We start from the raw sequence: 27,738 nt of genomic DNA on the forward strand, positions 1-27,738 counted from the left end.
CAACAAAGCTTTAGTTAAATGTTAAAACTATTGTTAGAATGAAAATTATACATGCTTGTAATGAAGCTCAACAATTACTGAAGAAAGAAAGTTACAGATTCAGTTTTTAATTTCAGCTAAGCAACATAGTGGAGACCCTTCAACTTAAACATTTCGAGGAATCTGATGGTATATTCTTCTATATTATCTATTTATAGTTAATATCCCAGTCACAAATAGGGCACAGAAAGCTACGGATAGAAACATAGTAATCTGTATCGATCTGTACCTGAGCTGTACGGATTGATACGGATTACTACTTTAAGGTACGACTGAGGTACGGATGGATACGGATTACTACGTTTCTGTCCATGGCCAGATGTAGCTATCCACACCATATGTGTGACTGGGGTATAAAGCCATGTTTTAAATACTGTGAAATTATTAAATTTTGTGGGCGTAAAATTTCATGATTACGGGCAAAATGGCAATATCTTGGAATGATTATGATAATCTACTTTTGTTAGGATTTGATATTTTGGAACTCACAGAACCACAAAATATTTGAATAGAAGTGCCCCACAAATAATAAAAATTTCATAGTAATGAAAATTTTAAAGTGGACCATTGTTTTCAGGTTTTTGTATTTGTGCAAGTTAATATTTACAGTTTTCCATTTATGTACATAATAAGATTTTTAATACATTTGTTTATCATCTTGTAAAAGAGCATTTCAACATGTTTTATCAAGTGAATCAAACTTTTTCTCAAATTTAGTACATTCCTTTCCAAACCGATGCTTTGGGAAAAGGAATTTCATGTCAGTTTATGAAAAAAATATCAACGGTTTTGTAAATTATTACATCAGTGGCATTATGTTAGAATATATACCTTCTACATGTAGGTTCCAAGGTGCTGTCTCAATATGGTGATGAGTTCTTCGAAGCCCTTGAAAAAGTGGTACAGAGTGAACAGTCCAGAAGAGACATAGAAGCTGGTCGTATAGAAGAGATCCGAAATGAGCAGTCCAGACTGGATATAGAGCTGCGTGAACTGCTAGAGGAGCAGGAACAAAGATTACAACAAAATTTGATGACATCATCAGAACCAACACTGCAGAATGATACATCATCAGAAATTGTGAATAATTTGGTTAATACTGATAGAAGTGATGTTGATTTAGATAAGGGAAAAAGCGATTTAATGCAAGAATCAGAGCAAACTGTGAAGAGGACTAAGCCTAGGTCAAAACAAAAGCCACTACATACGAAGGAATGGGTAAACATTTTAGATGATCAGCCAATAGAGAGAGGAATGTCTGATCTAAATTTAGATCACACAGAAAGAAGTACAGCAGGCACAGAAAATTGTAACAATGAAATGTCCAATGCAGAGCTTTACAATTACCATGCGAAAGCAGATCTAAGACAAGAAGTTCATACAAACAATGAAGTCGGTGATATTAATGTCAGTGAAATAGGTGAAACTTCTGCTGCGGCAGAGAAACCTCCAAAAATTAAAAAGAAAAAACTTGGATATGTACCAAACACCTTTGTACCTAACAAAACTCTTCAGTTAAGGAGGTCAGGAAGTTTGAGTAGACTGTCTTCAAAAGATGAAGGTTTTGATAGTAAACTGACTACAGACAGTAGACCAGTCTCTCAAGAGGAGGTACCTATAGATAAGACAAGGACACAAACTCAGGGAAAAAACATTCCAAGGAGTAGACCTGTTTTTAGATAGCAGATTTTGTTACAAAGTTTACCTCAAGATATAACAGAAATCATGAAAAAAACATCATTTTTTCGTTTATTTAATATGTAATTTTTACAACAAATCACTCAGCCTAAGGGAGAGTGCAGCTGTTTGGACTATTGGGTCATGATTTTGATCCAAGGGTGAGGCATATGTTCTGCATAACAATTTGATAGACAACTCTATGTCTGTCTTTATTTGTCCTCTACCTCTGATTCATGTGGAGAAATTGACAGTTATGAAGGTTAATCCAAAAGTAATGCCGCTGCAATCCCTCATGCAATTATTATGAAAATTATATCAGAATGTATGTTTCTTCAGTCCTGATTACATTAGTAAATATTATTGTCTGTGGTCATTTGGATTTCATTTCCAATGCACCTGAAAATCATGTTTGTTGTGTAGGAGACAGTCAAAATCATCAATTAACATTAAAATAACAGACAAAATCTTACGGTATTATAATGATGTGAAGTAATCTCTACCTGTTATTTTCCCAACAAACTTTATTGAATTAATTGCAGGTTTAAGTTCGCAGGCGAGTGCCAACTATTTTTACTGCATAATGATGGAAATGCCTATTTTTTGCATTCCCGTTCCCATGCTTTTAATATAAGTTGATATCTCAAGAAGTACGCATACTATTTTTCATTATTTTTGTTGAGCCCGCTTGCGATGAGCTCAATATAGTCGTCACTTTTGGCGGGTGTATGTGTGTGCGTACGTCTGTCCAATTTTTTCCGGACCATAACTTTGAAATGCATGGACCAATCTTGTTTATATTTGGCATGAATGTTTACCTGAGAAGAAGTGTCATGCGCAAACCCAATATTCCTATCTCAAAGGTCAAGGTCACAGTTTGAGGTCAAAGGTGAAATTGAAGTTCGTCCAGACCATAACTCTGACATGCATGGACCAGTCTTGTTTATATTTGGCATAAATGTTTACTACAATGAGAAGGAGTGTCATGCGCAAACCCCATGTTCCTATCTCAAAGGTCAAGGTCACAGTTGGAGGTCAAAGGTCAAATTGAAGTTTGTCTGGACCATAACTCTGACATGCATGGACCAAACTTGTTTATATTTGGCATGAATGTTTACCTCTATGAGGAGTGTCATGCGCAAACCCCATGTTCCTATCTCAAAGGTCAAGGTCACAGTTGGAGGTCAAAGGTGAAATTGAAGTTTGCCCGGAGCATTTCTTCTTCATGCATGGTGGGATTTTGATGTAACTTGGCATGAATGTTCACCATTATGAGACGGAGTGTCATGTGCAAGAACCAGGTCTAAGGTCAATGTCACTTTTAAAGGCCAAAGGTGCTGGCGGGCTCGACATTCTAGTATTTCCAGTTTAGGAATACATATTTCAAATAAATCAAGGTATGGATATTAGTTTTTGCTGCTTTCTATTCATTATGGTAAAATTACTTTTGGATCAACCCTCGTACCTGTAGAGGACATGTTTAAAGGTTAGCAGTTATTTAGCACTGGTAAGCATGTTGCCACTTGGTCACCTATATATCCATGTATCCCTTATCAGTGTTCTGTACCCACTCACGTTGACAGTGAAACTCCCTTCTTTACTTCATACAATTCATCTGTTAATTTTAGGTAGTTCATTGTGACTAGGGTTACCTCTCCTAGCTCCACCCCACTCCAACTACCAGATCAATCATGGGTGACAAAATGTTTTCTTTCCTCTGACAGCATGGTACACGCGTATTTTGTTGATATTAATAATTTGTTACTTTATTTGTTCAGTGTCTTTTATTGAATATGTTGAATTATTTGATCAGTTAATAAATTTTATTTTCTTATATATGTTTTATTAAGTACTTATCATTCCTTTTAACTTATGCATTATCCTTTCATCCAGAACATGAGAAACATAAAGAATAAATATATTACAATATGATTTTCAGGTCAGTCATTTACTGTCAAGAGGGATTATCTCCAACATGGGTGTTTTCAGTTGTATTGACCATGACCCAGTAAACATGGCATGGAAATTTATACCAGTGGTACAATATTTTACACTGACCATGAAAACAAGAAATGTGTCCATTGACAGGGATGTCCCTTCAATGTAATGAAAAGAAACATCATTGTATGTCCTCAGTCTCAAGATTAAGGTCATTTGTTCGAATTTATTTGAATAATTCCACCTCTTGATTGGAGAAAAGTAAAAATTTTGAACAGCAAGTATGACCTTGACATTTGTTGAGGTCCAAATCTTGCTAATGACACCTAGTCTTAATATAGTGAATGCTTATGGCAACATAATATTTGAATATCATTTATAAACAAGAGGGACATAGTGGCCCTAAGTAGCTCACCTGAAAGAACTACATAGTATTTGACCATGAAGATGGTTATATATGACACACTGAATAACGGTTACAACTGTTTAAAGGTCCAATACTAAGGAAAGTGAACATTTTAATTTCTTTTAAAAAGCACAGAAACTATTTCATTTTATTGGAAAATGAAAGTTGGTATGTAGAAATTCGAAATAAATCGCAGCACATGAACAATTATTTTTCTATGAAGTATGAAGAAAGTTAAAAAGACCTGGGGGGTCATTCTGTCGATTCATTGAAATTTCAACATAATGCACATACATTTCTTTGAGTTCCATAGACCTTCTGTAAATTTTGACCTGTCAATCTTCATTATTTAGTGTCTTGCAGAAGTCTATGCACTGGCTATGAAAAAAATTGCCAACTCACTTTCCCTTAGTAATGGACCTTTAAGCATAAAAAAACATAGAACAGATAAAGTGCCCTAATTTGAACAAATCTGAGAAGTCCTTACAAGGATGCCGTGGACCAAATTTAATGATGAATTGCCTAAAAAGACATTTTTACTTTTAACAGAGGACTTTACAAGTATGTTACGGATCAAGTTTGATGAAGATCTGTCAAACACTTCATGAGAAGTCATCTTGAAGTATTTCTTTTCAGCTCGACTATTCGAAGAATAAGTTTTTGTATGTAAGCTGGTATCTCAGTACTAATGGGAATGGATTGAAACTTCACACACTTGTCCACTGTCATGAGCTGATAAACACTATGCAGGTTCCATAACCCTGTTTCCCATTTTTAGCTCACCTGAGCCAAAGGCTCAGGGTGAGCTATTGTGATCGTTCACCGTCCGGCGTCCGTCCGTAAACTTTTACTTTAAACGACATCTCCTCATAAACCGCTAGGCCAATTTCATCCAAACTTCACAGGAATGTTCCTTGGGTGAAGCGCTACAAAAATTGTTCAAAGAATTAAATTTCATGCAGAACTGGTTGCCATGGCAACCGAAAGGAAAAACTTTAAAAATCTTCTTCTCAAAAACCAGAAGATCTAGAGCTTAGATATTTGGTGTGAAGCGTTCCCTAGTGGACCTCTACCAAGTTTGTTCAAATCATGACCCCAGGGTCAAAATTGACCCTGCCCTATTTTTTACATAGGAAAATCTTAAAAAAAATGTTCTCAAAAACCAGACGCCCTAGAGCTTAGATATTTGACATGTAGCATTGCCTAGTGGACCTCTACTAAAGCTGTTCAAATCATGATCCCGGGCTCAAAATTAACCCCACCCCAGGGGTCACTTGATTTTACATAGATTTCTATAGTAAAATCTTCAAAAATAAACCAGAAGGCCTAGAGCTTAGATATTCGACATGTAGCATTGCCTAGTGGACCTCTACAAAATTTGTTCAAATCATGACCCCCCGGGTCATTTGATTTTACATAGGAAAATCTTCAAAAATAAACCAGAATGCCTAGAGCTTAGATATTTCACATGTAGCATTGCCTAGTCGACTTCTACAAAATTTGTTCAAATCATGACCCCCAGTGTCAAATTGACCCCGCCCCATGGGGTTACTTGATTGTACATAGAAAAATCTTCAAAACTGTCTAAAAATAAACCAGAAGACCTAGATCTTAGATATTTGACATGTAGCATTGCCTAGTGGACCTCTACAAAATTTGTTTAAATCTTGACCCCCCCCCCCCCCTCAGGGTCAAATTGACCCAGCCCCAGGGGTTACTTCATTGTACATAGGGAAATCTACATAAATTTGCTAAAAATAAACCAGAAGGCCTAGATCTTAGATATGTAACATTGCCTAGTCGACTTCTACAAACTTTGTTCAAATCATGACCCCCGGGGTAAAATTGGCCCCACCCCAGGGGTTACTTGATTGTACATCAGAAAATCTTCCAAAATATCATCAGTTTGACATTTGAAAGATGTAGCTCATATTACTCAGGTGAGCGATGCAGGCTATTCATGACCCTCTTGTTACAAAATTATGCCCCTTTCTCAATTTTTTTATTCATTCAATTAACAAGGCTGTTGAATAGTAGAGCATTGCTGTCCTCCAACAGCTCTTGTTTTAGTTATAGTGGCCCAAAATGGGGCTAAGTGGCCCCATTTGAACAAAATGAAGAAAGGCCCTTCCAATGATGTTAATGATAAAAATTTATGAAGATCCTGCCATTGGTTCATAAGCACAAGTTGTTAAAGACGCACCACAGAATTACTGTATTCTTTTGTATTTCAATGACAGTAATTATACGTGATTTGAATGAAAATTGTCATCAAAATTAACATTCAGACAACCTTTCATGAAGTTACATTCATAAATGTGACCTCTAAAGTGTTAACAAATGTTCCTTTGCCTTGACCTGGTGACCTAGTTTTGACTCTTACATGACCCAGATTTGAATCTGACCTAGAGCTCATCAAGACAAACGTTCTGATCAATTTTCATGAATTTCAAACTTAAAATTAGATCTCTCGTGTTGACACGCTACCTTTGATTTGACCTGGTGACCTAGTTTTTGACCCCACCTGACCCAGATTTGAACTTGACCTAAAGATCATCAAGATTAACATTCTGACCAATTTTCATAGATATTGTCATCAATGTGACCTCTAGAGTGATAAGCTTTTCCTTTGATTTGTCCTGGTGACCTAGTTTTTGACCCCACCTGACCCAGATTTGAACTTGACCTAAAGATCATCAAAATTAACATTCTGGCCAAGTTTCATTCAGATAAGGTCATAAATTTGGCCTCCGGTGTTAACTAGCTTTTCCTTTCTAAAGATCATAAAGATTAACATTCTGACCAAGTTTCATTAAGATAGGGTAATAAATGTAGCCTCTAGTGTTAACAAGCTTTTCCTTTGATTTGACCTGGTGACCTATTTTTTGACCCCACCTGACCCACATTAGATCAAGATTAACATTCCGGCCAAGTTTTATTCAGATAAGGTCATTAATTTGGCCTGTAGTGTTAACTAGCTTTTCCTTTGATTTGACCTGGTGACCTAGATTTTGACCCCACCTGACCCAGATTTAAACGTTACTTAAAGATCATCAAGATTAACATTCTGACCAAAGTTTCCTTAAAATATGGTAATAAATGTGGTCTCTCAAGTGTTAAGCTTTTCCTTTAATTTGACCTGGTGACCTAGTTTTTGACCCCAGATGACCCAATATCGAACTCGTCCAAGATTTTATTGAGGGTAACATTCTGACCAAGATTGTGACCTCTATAGAGTGTTAACAGTCAAATTGTTGACACTGGACACAGGGCTATCACAAAAGCTCACTTTGAGCACTTCGTGCTCAGCCGAGCTAAAAAGCAAAATAGTTATGGTACCTGTGCAATGTACACAAGTTTATCACAGTGAATAAGGGTGTGAAGATTCAATCCATTCCCCCCAAGTGGTAAATGAGCAACCAGCTTACATACAAAAACTTATAAACTGGGATGCCTACGCATGTGAAAATGCAATAGCTCTACCTATTCCTCTGAGCTGAAAAAATCACGGTTTAATAGGCCTTAATTTTCCAGGATATGAAAAGCTAGCCTTGGTTTTTAACTTTCTGACAAGTTTCAAATCCACCAAGTAGTTTCAAAGTAGTCTGACCAATGTTTCTCAATATATTCCTAAACATGTGGAAAGAGATATGTATAAATAACTTTTAGCCCAAAGCTGTATCAGTAGCCTTTATGATATGCAAGAAAGACTAGGTGCATGTTTTTTTTCTTTATTTGTATTGACTGTACAGGGCAATGCATGGTTTATTCTCTCATCATCATCTTCTGTCGCTTCAACTTCTTTTGTGAGACCTTCTTTTTAACTGGTTCATCTTCACCACCCACTGGTCGAGGTACGGCCTGCTCACGCTCAGCCAGGATCAACTCAATGTGGCATGGACTGCTCATATAAGCTGGAATATACAAATTTCAATCCTTAAAATGCAATACACAATGTAAAGCATTTAATTAAACAAGCCGAATATTATTTTGAAATTTGCAAAATATACACTAAACAAGAGTGCCAGAATGTCACAATATACGCCCGTCACTGTAAATTTCTTTACACTAGCACCTGTATTTGCAAATGGAATTTTAATTTTCTAGTTGTTTACAATGTTTTTTTGTTTTTTTTAGAAATTATTGTAATTCTTTTATTTTTCTAAGTCCACAAAAAAAAATCCTTACCAGGTAGAGATACCTTAAAATACACCAACAATTTGAAAGTAGCATCAATGTTGTACCACAGAAAAGTGGTCTTGGTTTTTCCCTAGCGTCAATTATAAAAAAGTTACAATGTCAGTTATTTATAGTAACAACCAAGGGAAGTTAATCTTTAAAAAGAGAGAGAGGAAAAAAAAAAAAAAAAAAAAAAAAAAAAAATTACAAGTCCATATAAAAATCCTAACCAGGTAGAGATAGCTCAAAATACACCTCAGAATTGGATGTAACATGCATGTTGTACTACAGAAAAGTGGTCTCAATTTTTCCCTACGACTTATAATGAAAAAGTTACAATATAAGCTATTTATAGTAACAGCAAAGGGAAGTAATTCAAAAGAAGGGACCAGTGCATGACACTCCGTCTCATGATGGTGTACAATTGTGCCAAGTTACATCAAAATCCCTCCATGCATGAAGAAGAAATGCTCCGGACAAAGTCATTCTTGTATCTGACCTTTGGCCTCTAAGTGTGACCTTGACCTTAGACCTAGAGACCTGGTTCTTGCGCATGACACTCCGTCTCATGATTGTGAACATTTGTGCTTAGTTGTATCAAAATCCCTCAATGCATGAAGAAGATATGCTCCAGACAAAGTTTTCATTCTTGCATCCTTTGACCTCTAAGTGTGACCTTGACCTTAGACCTAGGGACCTGGTTCTTGCGCATGACACTCCCTCTCATTATGGTGAACAAATGTGCCAAGCTACATCAAAATCCTTCCATGCATGAAGAAGATATGCTCCGGACAAAGTCATTCTTGAATTTTTTTATTCTTGTATCCTTTGACCTCTAAGTGTGAACTTGACCTTAGACCTAGGGACCTGGTTTTTGCGCATGACACTCCGTCTCATGATGGTAAACAATTGTGCCAACTTTCATCAAAATCCCTCCATGCATGTAGAAGATATGCTCCGGACAAGGTCTGTGGACGCCGCCCGCCCACCCGCCCGCCAGGGGCGTTCCCATAATACGTCCAGTTTTTCAAACGGGCGTATAAAAACGGGACTAGTATGTGTCTGAACATAAATTTTTTAGAATATATAACAAGAAATTATATGTAGTATTTAGCAGAAGTTTGCAGCGAAAGACAGAATCAAAAAGTTTAACTGTAATGCAAGTATTTGCAAATACCCTTTTCAGACAGTCTAAAATACCATTTCCAACAAAAAATCAGGGGGTAAATAACCCATCTGGAAAAAAGCCTATATAATCCTAAAATTTTATCTGGCACTCCAAAAATGAACTATTGATTGTCTTGCAAATAATTTAGCTGATAATTTGTTTTTGTTATTTCTAACATTAAACCAACACAATTACATGTCATATGGCAATGTAACAGTAATTTAACAGCTTCTGGTTAAATTCCACATCTGGAGAAAAATTTATTAGAAGTAAAGTACAAGTTACGCATAAGGTTAACTGCACACAAAGGAAATGTTAAAACAACAGCTCGTAGAACACGACATGCCCCTCTTGATGTATTCAGTAATTGCACAAGGAACAGGAATTATTTGGTCACTGTACACATTCTATTGTTCTGGGTCAATGTGACCTTGATCTTTGATCTACTGATCTCAAAATCCATAGGGGTCATCTGCTGGTCATGACCAACCTCCCTTTCAACTTCCATGATCCCAGGCCCAAGTGTCCAGTAACTGTTTAACTGTTCCAGGTCACTGTGACCTTGACCCTTTGACCTACTGATCTCAAAATCAATAGCGGTCATCTGCTGGTTATGATCAATCTCCCTTTCAACTTTCATGATCCTAGGCCCAAGTGTTCTTGAGTTATCATCCGGAAATGGATTGGTCTACATACCGACCGACAGACATCTGCAAAACAATATACCCCTCCTTCTTTGAAGGGTGGCATAATTACCATTAATAATGAACAACTTGGACACAGCGGTATGTTAAGCTAAAAAATAATCTGTGAACTTACGATTAATTCTTCCATGAGCTCTGTATGTTCTTCTTCTCATTTTTGGAGCAGCATTTACCATAATGTGTTCAATGACCAGATGATCTGTGTCAAGACCCTGTTCAATACAACAGAACGTTAGGTTAGTAAATGGTGTTTCATAAGTTTGTACATTTTCTTATTGCAACCAGCCAGCTCCCATGATACACATGGGTCAAATTTGGAAAAAATGGAAAAACATGAAACTGGAGTTTGGGGTCCAGACGCAAAGCCCTGAGGGTTTCATCGCTAAAAGGTATTGAAAAACTTTCATTTTATCTTGTCATCAGAATGCTTTTTATTGCCATTTTCTCGAAAGATTTAAGCTGATCAAAGCAAATACACATGTATGCTAAGTTTTTAACAATTTTCTTTATTCAACTGAACACTGTAAAATTAAACTAAATTTTATATAAAAAGAAAATTGTTAAAAACCTTAGTAAATTCAGTGAAATCTGTGATTTTTTTTATTTATTTGGGTTTTACGGCGCACCAACACAGTAGAGGTTATATGGCGCCAAACAGGACTACAAATTTTGGTTTCACATCTCATTTACCACCAAATAAAAACATGAGGTATGGAATCAAAATTTGCATACCTGCTGGAATCAAAGAGTTACAGCAAAACCAAGTGTTAAGACCCTATTAGTCATCTCTTAGGGTCATGCAAGGGTAAGGCAGTGGTTCCAATTCTTTTCATACATAGATCGTCCCAGAACCACATGGGGCGAAATCTGTGAAACTTAGATCTTACAATGGCAAAGTCATTATGAAAACCTCTTACAAATCCTGATACAAGGTATTCCTTCAAAGCTGGAAAAGATAGTTTCAATGTTTGGTTACCTCCCTCCAAGTTCATTTTTCATTTTTGAATTTTGTACTTTGTTAATTGTAGACAATTGCTCTAAAGAATATTTTCAACCAAATCGTTCAAAACAAGTAGGAGCTGTTTAGGGAGGTGATGTTTGGAAATATACATATTGCCTTTTATAACCTTTAACTGCTCATTGTGTATTTCGATCTTTTTCTCCAGTTTGTTTTCATTAAGTCACTACGTATATATGGTATTACCGATATACTGGTATATTAATATTCTGCTCAGGGTTGCCATTTAGTTGAGAAAATGACTAAACCATACTTCTCACTGCCCAATACCACATTTTTCCCGCCTCCACCTCCTCCTCTACCACCGTCCAATCCACCCTTTTATATTAAAATTCTATGCTCTGGAGGCAAGGGTTGCAAAGCCTTTCAGTCTTCAAAATTCCAGAGTTAACATAAAAACGAAATTGATTCAAACACATCTAATTACCTCTCAAGAACAGAATCAAACCGAGTCTGCTATTATTCTTCTTGGTTGCGTTCTTTGCTTCCAAAGGACCTTTTTACAGATTTTATGTTTATACAAAAATACACCAAATTGTTTTTGGAAATTCTTACAAACAGTTAAATACTACCTGAAGACTGCCATAGCCACTAAACATTTAAGACATCAACCCAGAATTTCATTTTCCCTGACTTTTGAAAAATTTCAACTATGATACAAAGATCGCAAAATTACCTTGAATTCGGCATTGCTCTCAGCATTTTTCAACAGCTGTAGAAGAAACTCGGCACTTTTCTTTGGCCAACGACCCTGTGTAACTCCCCATGCCTTGGCCTGTAATGAAATATATGATTGGGTCATTATAATAGTAGCTTATCTGGGATTCTGTCTTTTGGCTAAAGTAGATTTTGCCAGGATAGATCACACTAGGAACGCCAGTGAAGAGTTTTATCTGGCCTGGCAAAATCCACGGAATCTGAATACAACATCCCAGATGAAGCTATTGTTAAACAATATACATCCACCTCTTTTTATTTGTTGTTATTAACATCAAACAAAATCTTCAAGACTTGTCGATATCAAAATAAGAACGAAGCGTTTTTTTTTTGGTGTTTGCCGATAGAAATGTGTCAAGTCATCAGCACAAGTTAATGGAAGTACTGGTAGTCTGGCATCATGTACAACACAGTGCAAAAGTATAATGTTTTTTGCCTGTACTTATGGAATACATGCAATATTTTTTTTTTAAAATTCGTAGACAATTTTAAATGAGCTCCTGAAAAGCACCTCTATATAGCCTGATTCCTGCTTGCAATACAAAATTTCAACAGAGCCTAGTTTTGAACATATATGTGAAATCAAGAGCAGAACCACTGTTACAGTATAATTTTCCTGCTGACTTCTAAACATACACCATTTGTTGCTAATTAAAGTACTTTTTAAGGCTTTTCTGGGTTGCAGTCATTTTCAAATTATAAAGGACCAGCATCCATTCAAGGTTGTATTTTTTTTTTAAGTTTGAGCAAACCCAGTCCTTTTTTTTATTATTTTTTACCTGTGCTTTTCTGCCAACAGCTCCGTTAAAATGTGTGAAAGGAACGACTTCTTTCTTTGCCATGACATTCTTCAAGTAACGAGTGGCACGTTTAACATGCATATGCTTGATAGCTGCTGCAGTCTCTCGTGTGTTCTGAAACATTTCAAAATACTGTCAAAACAATATATATATACTTATATATCTCATTATATACATATATACAGAATACTGCTCCAAGAAAAAGTATAGTAAAGGTCACTAGATACAATTCAGATTTCTTTAGATGTAGTGCAATTTACGGTTAAACAAAATTAAGCACAGTACTAGTTAGGGAACAGATATGAATTACAGAATATTCCCTTATACATCTAATGAATGAATTTTAACAACTATAGCGCTTGTTTATTACTGGGAAGAATTTAATTTAGGGATTATCTAGTAAATTGAAAATGGGAACCTATCAAACAAAACAACTACTGATAAATACTGTTCATCTTGTATTCAAGATTGGAATGACTTCAGAATTTTATGTGAATAGATATATGGGCAAGTAAAATATCTGCAGACAATAATTCATGTTTAAGCTCAATAAAACAACTATAGCTGCTTTTGAGAAAAATGCATGTCTCCCACCACTGCCTAATCATCTGAATAGTAGTATACGAGTCAAGCATGCACCAAGACATTAACTGCCTTATCAGACTTTCAGTGCTTTGATTATCAAAAACAAGATTCAAGGGCCATATTTCCAAAGTGCTTGGGCCGCTTTGGCTAGTTATCGAACTTGGCGGAGCAATTCTTGGCAAACACTTTTTGTTCAAGTTTGGTGAAGATCAGATAAGAAATGTTCGACTTAAAGAGTGTGGACAATAGTCATGATAGTTGTGACTGACAGACAGACATGAGTAAATCAATATGTCTCTCACACCACTGTGTGGTGGGAGACATAAAAATTGGAGAAATGAACAATACCTTGAAGTGGACCCTGAGGTAGGAACCCTTGGCTTTAGCCGCTGAAAATGAAGAAAACAGATTTTGAGTAACTTTACATATTTAGGCACTGTTCTAGGTACAGACATCAATGTAAAAGATGAATCTTGTTCAACCCTGAAATTAGGCGACAACTTCAGTACATTTGGAAAAAGACAAAACAAACAGTCTTTTTTACATGGCATACTGGAAAGAAACCATATTACAAAACAAGCAGTTGAGTCCTACACATTTTTCTGTATGGAACAGTTACACTCTTTCAATGAGACTTTCATCAAGGTCCTGCATATGCAGGAATTGACACCGTCTTTGTTCCAGTGACCCGAGCAAATTTAACCTTCTGTTTTCTGCATTATCATCAGTCCCTATGCTTAGTAAGAAGCATGTTCAAAGCAGCTGGTGAAAAACTTACACACACTAAATAGAATCAATCAAAAGGCGTATTTCAGTCTACTTACATTTAGAAGGGTTCTCTGGTTCTGTAGCGTATCTCGTCATTTTGGTTCTGTAATAAATTTATAATGTAAGTTAGTCAAACAACTTGATGATTTTCCTGAAAATAAAAGATCAAGTTTGATCACACATTCACTTCATAAGCATGAACCTGGATGTGGAGTTTAATTAAAGGAAATGGTGATACCAAACAAAATGGTGGATGGTTCAACCAGCAAAAGGTTGACATTACTTTTGACAGCTTATTTGGCTCTCAAAAAAAATTCTACCTTTGGATATTTGCTATACTTTCAACACAGATGAAACTGTAGCATGTACAGTTTTTGCGCAGCCACGAATTATTACCTATACTTTTCCCTTCACTAAAAACACCACTGCCAGAATGCGCAGATTTCTTGTCACTTTTCTTATATTATTCTGGCTGCAATCATTGAAAATACTTTTCACATCTTGTTTCCTCAAACCAAGCTGACTAATGAGAAAGTAGTTAGTAATGACAGTTTTGTTCATTTTTGTTTAAACTTCATGAATTTGCCTTCTTCCCTCCTCAAATCAACACCTTAGAGCATACATAATTCAAGCACATTATTGACACAGATAAATCAGTTTGGATATAATCCTAGCCATTGCCACCCTAATAATCTGTTTTAGAGCCATTTCCTTAGGGTCTTTTAAACTTTGCACGTAACATTTTAGACTAAGACACTGTTTCCTGAACGCATAGATCTGACAGTTATAATCGTCAGACGATTGTTCGGCAGTAGATAGCTACGTCGAAGACGTAAACAACAACATTCTTGATGAACAGAGATCGTAGACTTCAGTGACTAAACACTATTTCAGCCACATATAGAAATAACTATTTCAAGACTGTTTGGCAGTTACAATGTCGCCCCATATATAAGAAGTGTTCTGTTATCCGAAATAATATCGCATGCCACTGTTAAATCTGTTCTTACTCCAAACTATACCGGTCCCTATTGATCGAGCACAGCGGTTTACCAGGCCGCAGATATCGGTACAAGTCTGAAATCTGGGAGGAAAGTAATTATTATTAATTTTGTTTTTATATTCGCCGCACATGAGCCTACAGACACCGGGATTTTATTGGATATTTAAGGATGGTAAATATATAAGTGTCAAGACCTGAGCCTGAACCGGAAAAGGAAGTATCTAGCCAATACAGGCTGTGTCCTATTACTCTAAAACCAGTCTTGCTAGTGATTATTTCGCCCAAATCCGCTTAAATTAACCCCAAACCCCACAATACATAACAGTAACTGAATGTAGCTATTGCTTTCACTTTTCTAATACAACAAGGCAGTTTTAAATAATTGACAATTAATCTGAGATCAGTATTTTCGTAAATAGAAGTCATTAATTTATTGATACGTTCTGGCTTTTCGTAAAAAGAAACTAGCATGCGGTTGTTATATCATTTTATCTCCACGTGTAACACAGTAGCTCTAGATGTCATAATTTACATTTAAAACAATTGTAACATATAAAAAATCCCTGTGTGTTAGAAATGCAGATAAAGATCTTCTATTGTGATCCTGATACGCTTCGAGGGAGAAAAAAACCCTTCTCCAGTATTTACGCATAATGTACTATTAAGCTTTAAATTATGACACCTCTCATTAAATCTCACACGAATCAGAATTTAGGTAAGAGGTGTTGATTTGATTAAATTTGGCGCGACAGAATCACTTTTGACACCACAGAAGGTATCTAGCTTTCAGAACTATTTTCATGGCAGACTACAAAATAGAACGAGTGGAGAAACCTAATTAGATGTGCTATATTTTCTGTTTTATTTATTTTTAAAAGACCTCCGATTTTTTAAATTATAATTTTCATCTAGTCCGTCACAAATATAAGACCTAATGCAGTTTACACGGATCAATGATGAATATCACGTCTGAAACCTAAAAATGAAAGATTTCTTTCTCGGGAGTAATTTCTGGAACATCATGCTACATTATAAATTCGCTGACTTATTAATATTGCCAAAACTTTTACTTTAAACAAAGAAAAACCACCAGCACTAGTGAAACATGAAACGCTTTTCAATTACAATTTAGCGTTTGCTGTCACCTCCACTTGTTGCTACGCAACGCGATACGCTGAAGTGCCCGGATATCCGACCTGATCAATATTTAAACTTCAACTTTTAAGGAAGTCATAGATTCTTCTCCGTCTAAAGAGCTGAGCGCATGTATTTGCAAGCTGCAGTTTGAATGTCGCAAACATGTCAATCAGTTAGCAGATAAACAGCATATTTTTGAATAAGGGAATAGAACTCTGACTGAGGCCCAATAGTGGTAAACGAATTCGGAACTACTTTTTGGTATACACATACATAGAAAATTCGGTCGAAATTTTGCGTGCAACTAAATAACATGCAGTACCTCATTAATGTGTTCAGCTATGTACATGCTTCACACATTGCTTCTAAGTCATCTAATCTACTAAAATAAACCAATGAGAGATCTCTCATTTAAATTTAATGGCCCTTTTCATCTTTAAGTTTTGTGCGCAACCTAACCATCAAGCTGTATCTCAGTAACAACTATATAGAATAGACTGAAACTACCGAAATAACAGAAAATTCGGTCAAAGTTTTTCGTGCACTGTATTTCGTTAAAATTACATTTATTGGATTGAGTCTTTACATAGTATTTCCAAGTCGTGAAACCTATAGAAATAACCTAGTAACAGCAAGAATTCTCGGCCGAATTTAATGTAAATCATAGCAACTCAGAATCATGCTGTTTCTACAGTAACATCAGCTTATTGAAATTTATGATAATATTTGTCAGTCTCTTGAAAAGAGAGAACATACATGTTTAATATTTTGTGACATATCAAAGGCTTTTGATAGAGTTTGGCATCGTGGATTAATGACAAAACTGAAAGCATATGGACTCAGTGGAAATTTATTTAACTGGTTACGTGATTATATTTCTAATAGGGAGCAATGTGTATTACTAAATAATATGACATCATCCGTAGGTAAAATAAATGCTGGAGTCCCTCAAGGATCAGTGCTTGGACCTCTTTTGCTTTTAATTTTCATGAATGATATTGCTGATGATATCCAAAGTCTAACTAGGTTGTTTGCTGACGATACTTCCTTGTCTTACTCTTCCACTTCATCAGTTGATATTCAAGAAAATATTAATTTAGATTTACAGAAACTTAAAATATGGTCAGACAGCTGGTTGACAAATTTTAATCCTAATAAAACAGAAATGTTGTTCATAACAAATTCCATGCAAAGACAAAATATTTCGCTCAAATTTGGCAATGTTGAACTCAGCGCAACAGACCATCACAAACATCTTGGAGTCACGATCTCATCCGATGCGAAGTGGGCTTGTCATGTTGAAAATATCTATACATCTTGCATGAAGAAAGTGGGTGTCTTAAGAAAGTTAAAATATATTTTGAATAGAAAAACTCTTCTTAGATTGTATAATTGTTTTATTCTTCCGGTTTTAGAGTATGCTTCAGAGGTATGGGATGGCTGCTCTCTCGAAAGTAGTAACTTACTAGAATCAGTTCAGTTAGAAATGGCTAGAATTGCATGTGGTTTGCCAATATTTTGTAGTAAAGATGCACTTTATTTTGAATCAGGCTTTGAGCCACTTTCTATAAGACGAGAAAAGCGTAAACTTTGTGCTTTCTATAAGATGCATAACAACCTTGTACCCACCTATTTAACAGAATTACTCCCTAGTCAAGTAAGGGATTCTGTTGCTTATCCCTTAAGAAATAGCGAAGATTATATTTTACCGAATAACAGACTGACATTAAGTAATAAATCCTTTATACCGTCTTCAATTAGGCTATGGAATAATTTAGAAATTGATTGTAGACGCAAACCTACCTTATCTTCCTTTAAAACTTCTATTAATACTGTTAAAAATGATGTACCTCCATTTTATCTTACTGGAGAAAGGAAAAGTAACATATGGCATACACGTTTAAGACATCATTGTAGTAGTTTAAATTATGATTTATATAGAGTCAATATTATAGACGATCCGTCGTGCATATGTGGTAATCCTTGTGAAAATGCTTGTCATTATTTCTTTGAATGTTGTTTGTATGATGATGAAAGATTTACTCTCATGAGAAGTTTGTCTATGTATGATATATCACTTGATTTGTTATTGTTCGGTTGTGAAACTCTCTCTCTTGAGGAAAACTCATATATCTTCCAAACAGTGCATCGTTTTTTGAAGAGTTCAAAACGCTTTTAAGAAAACTGTATACTTTATTATTATCTGAGTATGATGTTTTCTAGAATGTCCACACCCACTATAAATAATCCTTTACTTTCAGTAATTATTGACAACCGTTTTTTTTTTTTTTTTTTTTTTGTTAATTTTCTGGGAGAGGGTTTTAATAATGTTGATATAACTTGTGCCCAATCCCATTGTATATATTAAATGCAATAAAATATTATTAAATTAAATTAATTACAGTAACAGCTATGTGTGTCGAATTGAAACATACATTGCCTCCCAATCACCAAACCTGCAGGAATAAGCAAAAGAGGAAAATAAGTGTTTACCAGTGTTTTCATATATTTGATCGCAATATCTGTTTTACGTTTAAGTCATGATGTTAATAACTTAGAAATATAGATAGTAGTACAAGAGCTAGTTGTTTATGTAGTTTGCTCGGAAAGCTTAATTGATGATCATCTCTACGGACTTTCAGATTATAAAGCAACGTGATAATTACTAGGGACCAAATGTTCATCAGAATGTTTCAATGCATAAGCTTTAATAGTACTATTTAAGTTTCGGAAAACGATAATACAGTATAAGCGTCAAATGATGATACTGTTGACCGCCTTGTCTGTTGGAACTTAAACATACCTAGAATGACATTCTTGGGTTTCCTTTTTTCAGATGTCTTAAGTAAACTTGGTTTCAGGTGGAAGTAGGTGTCCATTTGTTTTACAAAATTTCATACGATAATCGACAATGTTAAAATATTATGTTTCCAATACGTTAACGCATTAGGTCGGCATTCTCACGAAGGCACCATGTAACATAAAAAATTTAGATGGATTCCGCAATCTGACCACGATTAGCCTCAGAGTCATTTTTAAGGCATTGTATTTAGAACCTTTCAAGAATTAATTACGAATGCGCTTGTCCTTTATAACATCAAAATTACCAGTGATGACATGACATGCATCTGAATACCAAACTTTTGAGTTTTTACATTCACAGTAAGAAGGGGTATTTAATTGTACATCTAGGTCTGAAATACATCGATTGTAATTGAATATAACATTTCTTACATGTGTTTTATCCTTATAATAGATAATCAAAGCTTCTGATACATATTTAGGAATAAAATGGCATGAATGAAAAATACTGGGTATATCGATAACGTCAATACTTTTATTCATGTAACATCTTTTTTAAATTGGTCAGATTGGGTCTCAATATGCGGACGGAGAATGTGTTATTTATTAATTTTGAATAAGACATGTTACAGCATAAAAAGGATCCGTTTGAATAACGCTCTGGTCCGCTTCCTCGTCTAGCTTTTATAGAGCCTGAATATATAAAGATGAGAGGCAAGTAAAGAAGGAGTGTTTACCAGACCTTGAAAGAATTAAATCAAGATCTGCAACAAACATGTTGACTTTAAATTTTCACTAAATATTACCATTGCTTCTGAGACCTAGATTTACGTTTTCTAATATTTAAAACTGAAAAATATCAATGTCAGGATTTTTAGAGATAATACCTATTTGATATAAACTACCATTTAAGCCCAACGAAAACAGTGACTGGAAATTTTTAATCCATTTGAATCCCGTAGAATGTCTGATTAGACATGGACATTTTTATTATATACGATTTGCTGTTCTTGCTGAATTGTGGCCAGATTTACGAAGATGTTGGTATAACAAGGTAGTAAACTTTCCCGAGTACGCATTTTGTAAGAATATTCGCGGAAACGAAATTTCAAAGACCGACCAGTTGACCATCATACTAAATACCACAGTTAGGCGTGTTTCAAGTCAGTACATGTATCATGCGGGACGTATTTCTATTGTAACTTGCACTTGTTAATAGAACGGTACCCTCTACATCTATGCAGAAAATCCGTATGTTTTATTTCAAATTCTTGCATATAATAGAGTTTAAAAGTGATATCAAATACGCAGATTATAATGAAAACATTGTGACGAGGAATATAAGCTGACTTTTCAGAATGCAGCTTTAATGGAGAAAGGCTGATAGAAGGTGTGCACATCGTATCTTAAGATACTATTGTCTTTAAGCAGATGTACAGAAGATGCAGAATGTAACCGAATAGGTGAAATAATTATTTAGAACTCTGTTATATATACTGATAAATTGTTATAATGCAATACTCTTCTGTGAAAAGTGGCGTTCGAGTAAGAAACAAGTCAGGGAAGTGAATTTAAAATGATAAGCGACAGTTAAACAAAGTGGTGCAAAAGCGCTGCAGGTCCCTACAAGCAGAATCAGACCTTTTTGTTTTATTTACAATAGATTGGTAATTGACACATAAAGCTTTGAAACAAATGAAGGTTTGGGACGAGATGGTATGCTACCTGCAGTAAGACACTGTCCTGACCCGAAAAATGAAACCTCATCCTCAAGAAGGTTGCTATGCAAATTTTCATTTTCCTCTTCACATTTGGTATGATACCACTGACGGTGGTTATCACATGCCATGACAGGATCATCGTCCAGAACTCAGTTCTAAGCGATTTTTGTCTGACATGTCAACACTATGGAACATCTTCCAAACTTATAGCCAACATATGGGCTTTTTCTTGACTTCTCCTTAAATATAAGACAATACTATTTATAGGTCAAACATCATTCTAAAGAAATCAGTGGATGGTAAAAGGGTTTTTTAGTTTTTAATTTCCAAGATATCTTGATTCATTTTGAATTTATAATCATGTAAATTAAAATGTCATTGGTAGAGCACTTTTCTGCCATTTTGGACACCAGAAATGTATACAGTACTTTATAATTGTTTGTGAATTGTTATAACACTTCCTGGGTATCTTAACTGGCATAAAAACAAAACTATCTTACATTTCTAAAGATAAAATATATTTCGAGATTTTGGATTTTGAATGGGAAAAATAAGTTTTTGACCATAAAAATTGTATTTTTAAAATTAAAGAAAAGATCCTCCTACCACCACTGGAAATATAATTAGGAGATCTTTAGAATATTTATTGGTCTATACTGGTGAAAACCCTTACTGCGGATCAGATGGATCAAATAGTAGCTTACTTTTTAGCATTATTGTTACTGCACATTCGTTTTGTGGTTCTAAGTCGCATGAGCCGGGTGATTCATAGCCCAAAAACTCGCGCCGTCTGTCAAATTGACAACGCATGCGCAGTTGAGTTAATGTTCGTTGGTGAATAATCAAATGAAAATATACAACATTTAAAAAGAACAACTTTTTAACTGGACTTGGTAAAGACTGTAAAGTAATTATTATTTAAATACGATTAACTATGCTATGAATAAGGTTTTGCAAGTTTTCATTCAGCGGAAGTTTCAATTCGGTGTTTTGTAGTGGAGTGCACCCCACCCATCAATTTATACAACGGTAATTTGATCTGTTTTATGTTGTTTACTGCACTCTGTCATAAAACATGTTTTGACTGTAGAATAATATTTAATTATATAAAATGAACTATTTTAGAACTGGTGGACAAGGCCAATTTCCAATTATTTGTGTAAATTAAGAAGTATGTTCAGTGTAAGATCCTATAGGCAGTGGCTAGCCTCCGATTCTAGGATAGCCGTGATCTTGTAGGCAGTGTACCGTAATGCTAGCCTCCGTTTCTAGGATTATGGAGGTTCCTTATTCCTAAACTACCCTATGAGGATGGGCTAGGATAACGGAATTATTTAAGAGGCGTCGGTTACATTTTAGAACATGTATAAACGATGTTGTAAACTTAAATTACTAACTTCACTTAAAAATTCCTGCCTGTCGTATTATTTATTAATGGTGGTGCATGGAAATATCATTGTCATCCTGCTTGGTATTATACGTGAGCATTCAGTTACACCAGGGTTCTAGCCAGGATTTTGTGAAGGCATGTTGCTGAAGGGTATTTTTGAAAGGAGCGAAGTTGACAAAGGGGTGGGTGCGGGAGGGCAACCCCCTCCTGCTGGGGGAGGGGGTATGGGGGGCCACCCCCAGAAAATTTTGTATCACTGCAACTCTTTTGGTGCATTCTGGTGCATTTCAGAGTGAAAAACACTGTGTTATTTTCAATGTTTAATAAGCATCATTTACATGCTCAACAAGAACAAATAGAGAAAATGTGGCATAAAAAATTCCTCCGGAGTTTATTTGCTGAATGACAATGTAAACTTAACCATTTAAAGTTTCTGAAAATGTTCACTATTTATTTTACTTACAACAACACAGTTTTAGCACTGCACATTAAAGTTTCAGTCTTCTGTTCCTGTGGAATTTATTTGCTGAATGACAACGTAAACTTATCAATTTTGTGTACTTGGCGTTATTCCCCTTCTCCAAACTATTTAGAACATCCACTCCTAATGTCTTAGCTACATCAACTAAAGGTTTGTGTTTGGTGGTGTGGGGAATTTCCACCATCAAGGAAAGTAAAGCAGTGTCATAGATGCTGTAATTGCCTCACGGTTCACATGTTTTCTTCCCTCACAAAACAAGTCTCGATCCCCCCACCTGTTTTTGCTTCTGCAACGTCAAATACCACTGCTTTCTTGTGCTAGTCTGAGTCCTTATGATTTACTAAAGATGATCGCCTTATTGAAGTACACTTCTTTGGCCTTCTCTGGTGCTTTACACATACTGAACACAACATACCTTGGCCTGAAATAAAGAATTTAAAACAATTTTGTTTTTTGCATAGCCAAAGGGATCCCGACCGTCACTGCTATGATAAGAGATCTAAATGGGTTTTTTAATGAATTACAAGAACTTATATCTAAAAAAAAAGAAAGACACAAACACATAAAACATAGCCCTGTGTGTAAAGCCATGACAACTTAATTTCTAGTTAGTCATCAACTCTTCCTCCCTATTTTCTAAGTATGCATGTCAAATATTTGTCCCCAAAGGAATCAGATTTGAAATATAAAATGTGATCTTCGTATAATTTGTTTAACAACTGATAGTTTGCACTTTTTCTTAATACGTTCACAGATCGCTTTATACATACGATATGATACATTCAGTAGACCGTTCAGTATTTTTGGGATTACTTAAAAATGATTTAAATTACCGTTCTCTGAGAACTGTCATCCAGGGAAACGCTTGTTTCCATTTTGGATCAATGCCTGATTTCCTTTGGTCATCTGGCGTGGCTGGGTGAGATTCTGAATTTGTGACCGTTTTCTTTGGTGTACCTGGTCAAGGAAGAATGTCATTCACAGATACATCTCGCTTTTCATATCTCACTGTCTCCTCTCCTCTATTACTGAGTCACTAACACTGTTCTTCTTGAAACAGTTCATATTTAACAATGTCCCACTCTCTGATTTACGTTTATTTCCAGGCATTATCAGTAATTAAGTAATACATCCACAATATTTCAAACTTTTCTCTACAAGTTCTATTTTGAAAGTGACGACAGAAAACATTAATTCTGGCATTCATGATGGTCTTTTCGATATTCCACCCGAGAAAACATAGTTCATACATGAGAAAAACATTAATATTACGCCCAGAATTGTTCAAAATCATTTTAACGTGTTGCACAATTTTTGACTTAGTACCTTCCATTGTCTTTTCTTGATTGCGAAAAACATTCGTACAATAATTGTTGAAAGTCATCTGTCATTTCTGATAACATAAAAAATCTTAAAACACTTTCATGTACACATCACAAGATACCGTCTGTCAAAGGATTTAAAGGCGGAGCTACGATGAAATTTACATCACACGTTTCTACATAGGAAGCTGTCATTGGTTTATCGTATATCTTAACTGACATCGCTTTACCTGAACTATCGGGTGAGCACGTGGTAAACTTTCGAATACACTATCGGATTAATCGAGGTGTTTATTGGAATGCGTTTAAGACATGTCGCTTTGGCAATTAAGGGATGACGGGGGAAATAAGGGATGTCGAATATACAACTCAAAGCCTGAAGGCATGTCGCACGCGACAGGCAATAATAGCCTGGCTAGAACCCTGGGTGAACAATTACATTACAATGCAGGGCTCCAGATAATTTGTTTGGCCTATGACTGATGAGTATTTACTCCTCATATTTTTTGTGAATGAGTAAAATGGTAAAATCTGAAATTGACTAAGTAATTTTACTACTGAAAGTTTGTAAAAGTGAGAAAAAAAAACAGAAATCAGTGTATTGGGTGTAACATATGCACCCATGCATTTGTTTGCAGCTCAGTTTCAATCCCTAGCGGGTCAAAGTGATGTTTTTGCTGGAAACTCTTCCATTCGGGTGTGGAAGAAATACGAATGATTCGTACTCAGTTTCAGTCGTCCCACATGCACATTCATCCCCAAAATTTTCGTAACGCGACAATCATAATTTTCAAGATTGTCGTGATATCGCGGCCTCGGCAGAACACTGCAATTGAATGCGCTGTAGATGAATGATTATAAATGATAAAAGTTAAAATCTTCTTAATGAAAATAGTAATGTTTCAATGTTTATATAATTGTCCAACTTCATCTGGGCCACACCACGATATTTCCTCGTGCCGCCATTAATATATCTAAGATTATACTAAACCAAAATGGCAGATCACAGTACCAGATCGATAACACGCCATGCATGAAAAATCGCTATTTTAAGTGAAATAAGTAAGTTTACAACATCAATAACTTTATGCATGTCTTAAGACATATTAGATGCCTCTTAAATACTTCGGCAATCCTAGCCTATCCTCATAGGGTTGTCTAAGAATACGGAACTTCCGTAATCCTAGAATCGGAGGCTAGGATTATGGTACCGTAATCCTAGCCACTGCCGATCCTTTATCTATCTTCTGTTACTGGCTACCCTGGTTACCCTCCATCTGACCCTAGCAAGGATACTGCAGTTGTCTGTGTTAATTCAGTTGGTAATAATTAATTCAGTTGATCAAAGGTTATTCTGGCTTCCATAACATAACTGATGGTCTTGTTGCTTACCCTCCTCTCCCCCCACATTGTTAACAGCCATGGTAGCTTTGTGATAGTAGATATAGCTAAAACATTTATTTTTATATATGCTGTTACAGATCTCTGATCTGAAACTAACCCCATGTTGAAACCTAACCAGAAATCTGTTGTGCTATTATTTCATTAAATGAAATGCCATGGACTCACCTCTTACTTTAAAATATTTTTAATCCATTAATTGTTCTTTTGATCTGACATGAAATATACCAGAGCAACAGATTTATGTTTTTAGAATAAATTGGGTATTACCTCATCATTTTGATTTGAATTGGGTATGGCTGAACTGCATTGGGTATTCTAAAACACCTTACCCCATGATTTTACATAAGTTGGGTAACCATGCATTTCAGTGAGAACTTGTAAAAGAAATAAACAAAAAAAGTATAGATTTTCACCAAAGAAGTATAAAATACACAGAATGGCAACTGGCTGTAATCTCGCGTGATCTCGTGTCAGAGCGTGAATCGGCGTTATCTTAGCAAAAACAAACATCGGCGAGCATAGAGTTACAATTTGTACCTTTAAAACTACATTTAAAATACATGTTAGCTTCTAAAACAACATTAGTTTAATGTGAAATAGTCTTAAGACACAAAGTACACGTTTCTTACTATCAAACGTGGTCATATGGTGATAATTAATTTACCGATTAATAATTGCTTTCGCATACAAAATGGCGCGTGGATAGCGCTTCACTTCCGGTAAACGAGATCTCATTCAGTTGTCACGGGATGTTGGCGAGATTTGCTCTATATGCCTTTCAAGTTGCCGATCTATTTATTTTTATAGCTCTTTGTTTTCACTAAGTGCATTCAGTTGAACTATTCACATATACATACTTTTTTAGTCACCACGTATACTTTCTTTCTTGTCCATTTTGACATTTAAAAAGTTTTAACATTATTTATTGACATGATAGCCGGAATGCACAAATTTCTTGTCTACGTACATTCTTATTTATTGCAAATTATAAATCGCACAACTCCGTATTAATGTCATTGAAAATACTTCCCACAACCTGTTCCCCAACCAAAGCCAACTTATTGATACAATTTTTTTCCTTTAAATCTTTGTGAATTTTCGTTTTTGCCTCTTTTGAGCATAGTGCATCGATGTAGAGACGCTTTATTTTAAATGCATTACTGATAAATAAATTGGATACTGTCAGACTACATCACGGTTAGTTAAAGACTCTGAGCGACAGATGTTAAATTTTGTGGGGACATACATGATGCTACGCATGCAAATTGGTATGAGAATTGGGTATTTTGGTCTTATATATGAGTTTTTATAATGCCTTTTAAATCAGTTTTCTAGACAGTTAACTTTTCAACCATAGGAGGGAATAAGGTGAAACAATGATAAATTAATTGCTATTTGCAGTAAAAAGAGTGAACTTGAAAAAACTAGTCTGTTAGTGGGGGTATAAAGAATCCCATTTAGTGATATAAGTGTAATTCTCTTTGTAGGTGAGATGCAAGCATTAAAAGCAAGATGAACTCGACACAGAAGTTGGAGGCAGCTGAAAAACTAATTGGATATACAGGTCTTTCACATAGCAAGGCAAGGGATTATCTGGAAAGTAAGCAGTGATTTTATATGTAAACATAATTATGTGCGTTTGTAGGTTTTTGGTGTAAACACATTGTTCATTTGTTGTTTATGATTTTCAGCAAACTCATATTTGTGTTATTCATCTTAACAGAATGAAACTTGACACAATCATGCTCTTCCTTATGGTAATTCCTAGGTTTTTAGCTCATTTGATTTTTTGAAAAAAAATGATGAGTTATTGTCATCACTTGAGCGGTTGTTGGCGTTGGCGTCGGAGTTGCCTGGTTAAGTTTTATGTTTAGGTCAGCTTTTCTCCTAAACTATCAAAGCTATTGCTTTGAAACTTTGAATACTTGTTCACCATCATAAGCTGACCCTGTATAGCAAGAAACATAACTCCATCTTGCTTTTTGCAAGATTTATGGCCCCTTTTGTACTTAGGCCAGAGTTTTTTTATTTTTCGTTTTACGGGAGCGCCGGTCCTAAATATTGCAAAAGTGGAATAAAATTAAAATTCATTTTCCCGAGTTTTATTTTATTTTTTCCGCCGGTCGGTTGTTTACAGCCCCAAAGAAAATAAAATTAGTGTATTTTCACCTGGACGTAATTTCACAGGAAGGGAGTTTAACGCGTGCAAAATATCGTGTTTTGCCGTACATTTATCGGCATTAACAGGGTGTAAAATTCCACTCGCCTGCTCGCATTGGCGAGTTAAGTCTGAGTAGGACGAGCGGACCTCGCTGTGTACTCGGCCGATCGGGCGAGTGGTTTTTTTACGTCCTTACTTTACCAAAATTCAGAAATTACATCTACAAAACGTCAACAAACTTTGAGATGGTTCAGTCGCTACCTGGATCGACTAGAATTTACCCGCGAATCGTAAAGATATCAAAACGTCATGCCGGTA

At 35.6% G+C, this 27,738-nt stretch overlaps 2 protein-coding genes and 1 pseudogene across 3 annotated transcripts in view; 2 read left to right on the top strand and 1 right to left on the bottom strand.

Annotated features, from left to right (window-relative positions):
- LOC123566343 (girdin-like) overlaps positions 1 to 3,550 on the top strand; it is a 30,839-nt gene extending 27,289 nt beyond the window's left edge. For both annotated transcript variants that reach the window (XM_045360329.2, XM_045360330.2), the window contains exons 13-14: positions 117 to 168; positions 884 to 3,550. In XM_045360329.2, the coding sequence (XP_045216264.2) occupies positions 117 to 168; positions 884 to 1,722 (891 nt within the window). In that variant the 3' untranslated portion in view covers positions 1,723 to 3,550. The remainder of the gene's footprint in view (positions 1 to 116; positions 169 to 883) is intronic.
- A 4,227-nt stretch (positions 3,551 to 7,777) lies between these two features.
- On the bottom strand, positions 7,778 to 14,169 carry LOC123566342 (60S ribosomal protein L17-like). The gene is made up of 6 exons (XM_045360328.2): positions 14,056 to 14,169; positions 13,580 to 13,620; positions 12,626 to 12,760; positions 11,806 to 11,904; positions 10,227 to 10,323; positions 7,778 to 7,974 (listed from the first exon to the last, which is right to left on the bottom strand). Exons 1-6 carry the CDS (start codon positions 14,093 to 14,095, stop codon positions 7,826 to 7,828), a joined length of 561 nt encoding a protein of 186 aa, XP_045216263.2. The 5' UTR covers positions 14,096 to 14,169; the 3' UTR covers positions 7,778 to 7,825.
- Positions 14,170 to 21,478: 7,309 nt separating this feature from the next.
- LOC123566341 (tumor necrosis factor alpha-induced protein 3-like) overlaps positions 21,479 to 27,738 on the top strand; it is a 32,665-nt pseudogene continuing 26,405 nt past the window's right edge.

The sequence above is a fragment of the Mercenaria mercenaria genome, chromosome 8 (genome assembly GCF_021730395.1).
Source record: "Mercenaria mercenaria strain notata chromosome 8, MADL_Memer_1, whole genome shotgun sequence".
NCBI lineage: Eukaryota > Metazoa > Mollusca > Bivalvia > Venerida > Veneridae > Mercenaria > Mercenaria mercenaria.

What these genes read in the sequence shown, in the direction of transcription:
- LOC123566342 (XM_045360328.2), bottom strand. Translation starts at nt 14,095, where the DNA reads ATGACGAGATACGCTACAGAACCAGAGAACCCTTCTAAAT. An exon ending in ACCAGAGAACCCTTCTAAAT is followed by an intron (nt 13,621 to 14,055) that starts GTAAGTAGACTG and finishes CTTCATTTTCAG; the next exon opens with CGGCTAAAGCCAAGGGTTCC. An exon ending in AGAGCAATGCCGAATTCAAG is followed by an intron (nt 10,324 to 11,805) that starts GTAATTTTGCGA and finishes TGTATTGAACAG; the next exon opens with GGTCTTGACACAGATCATCT.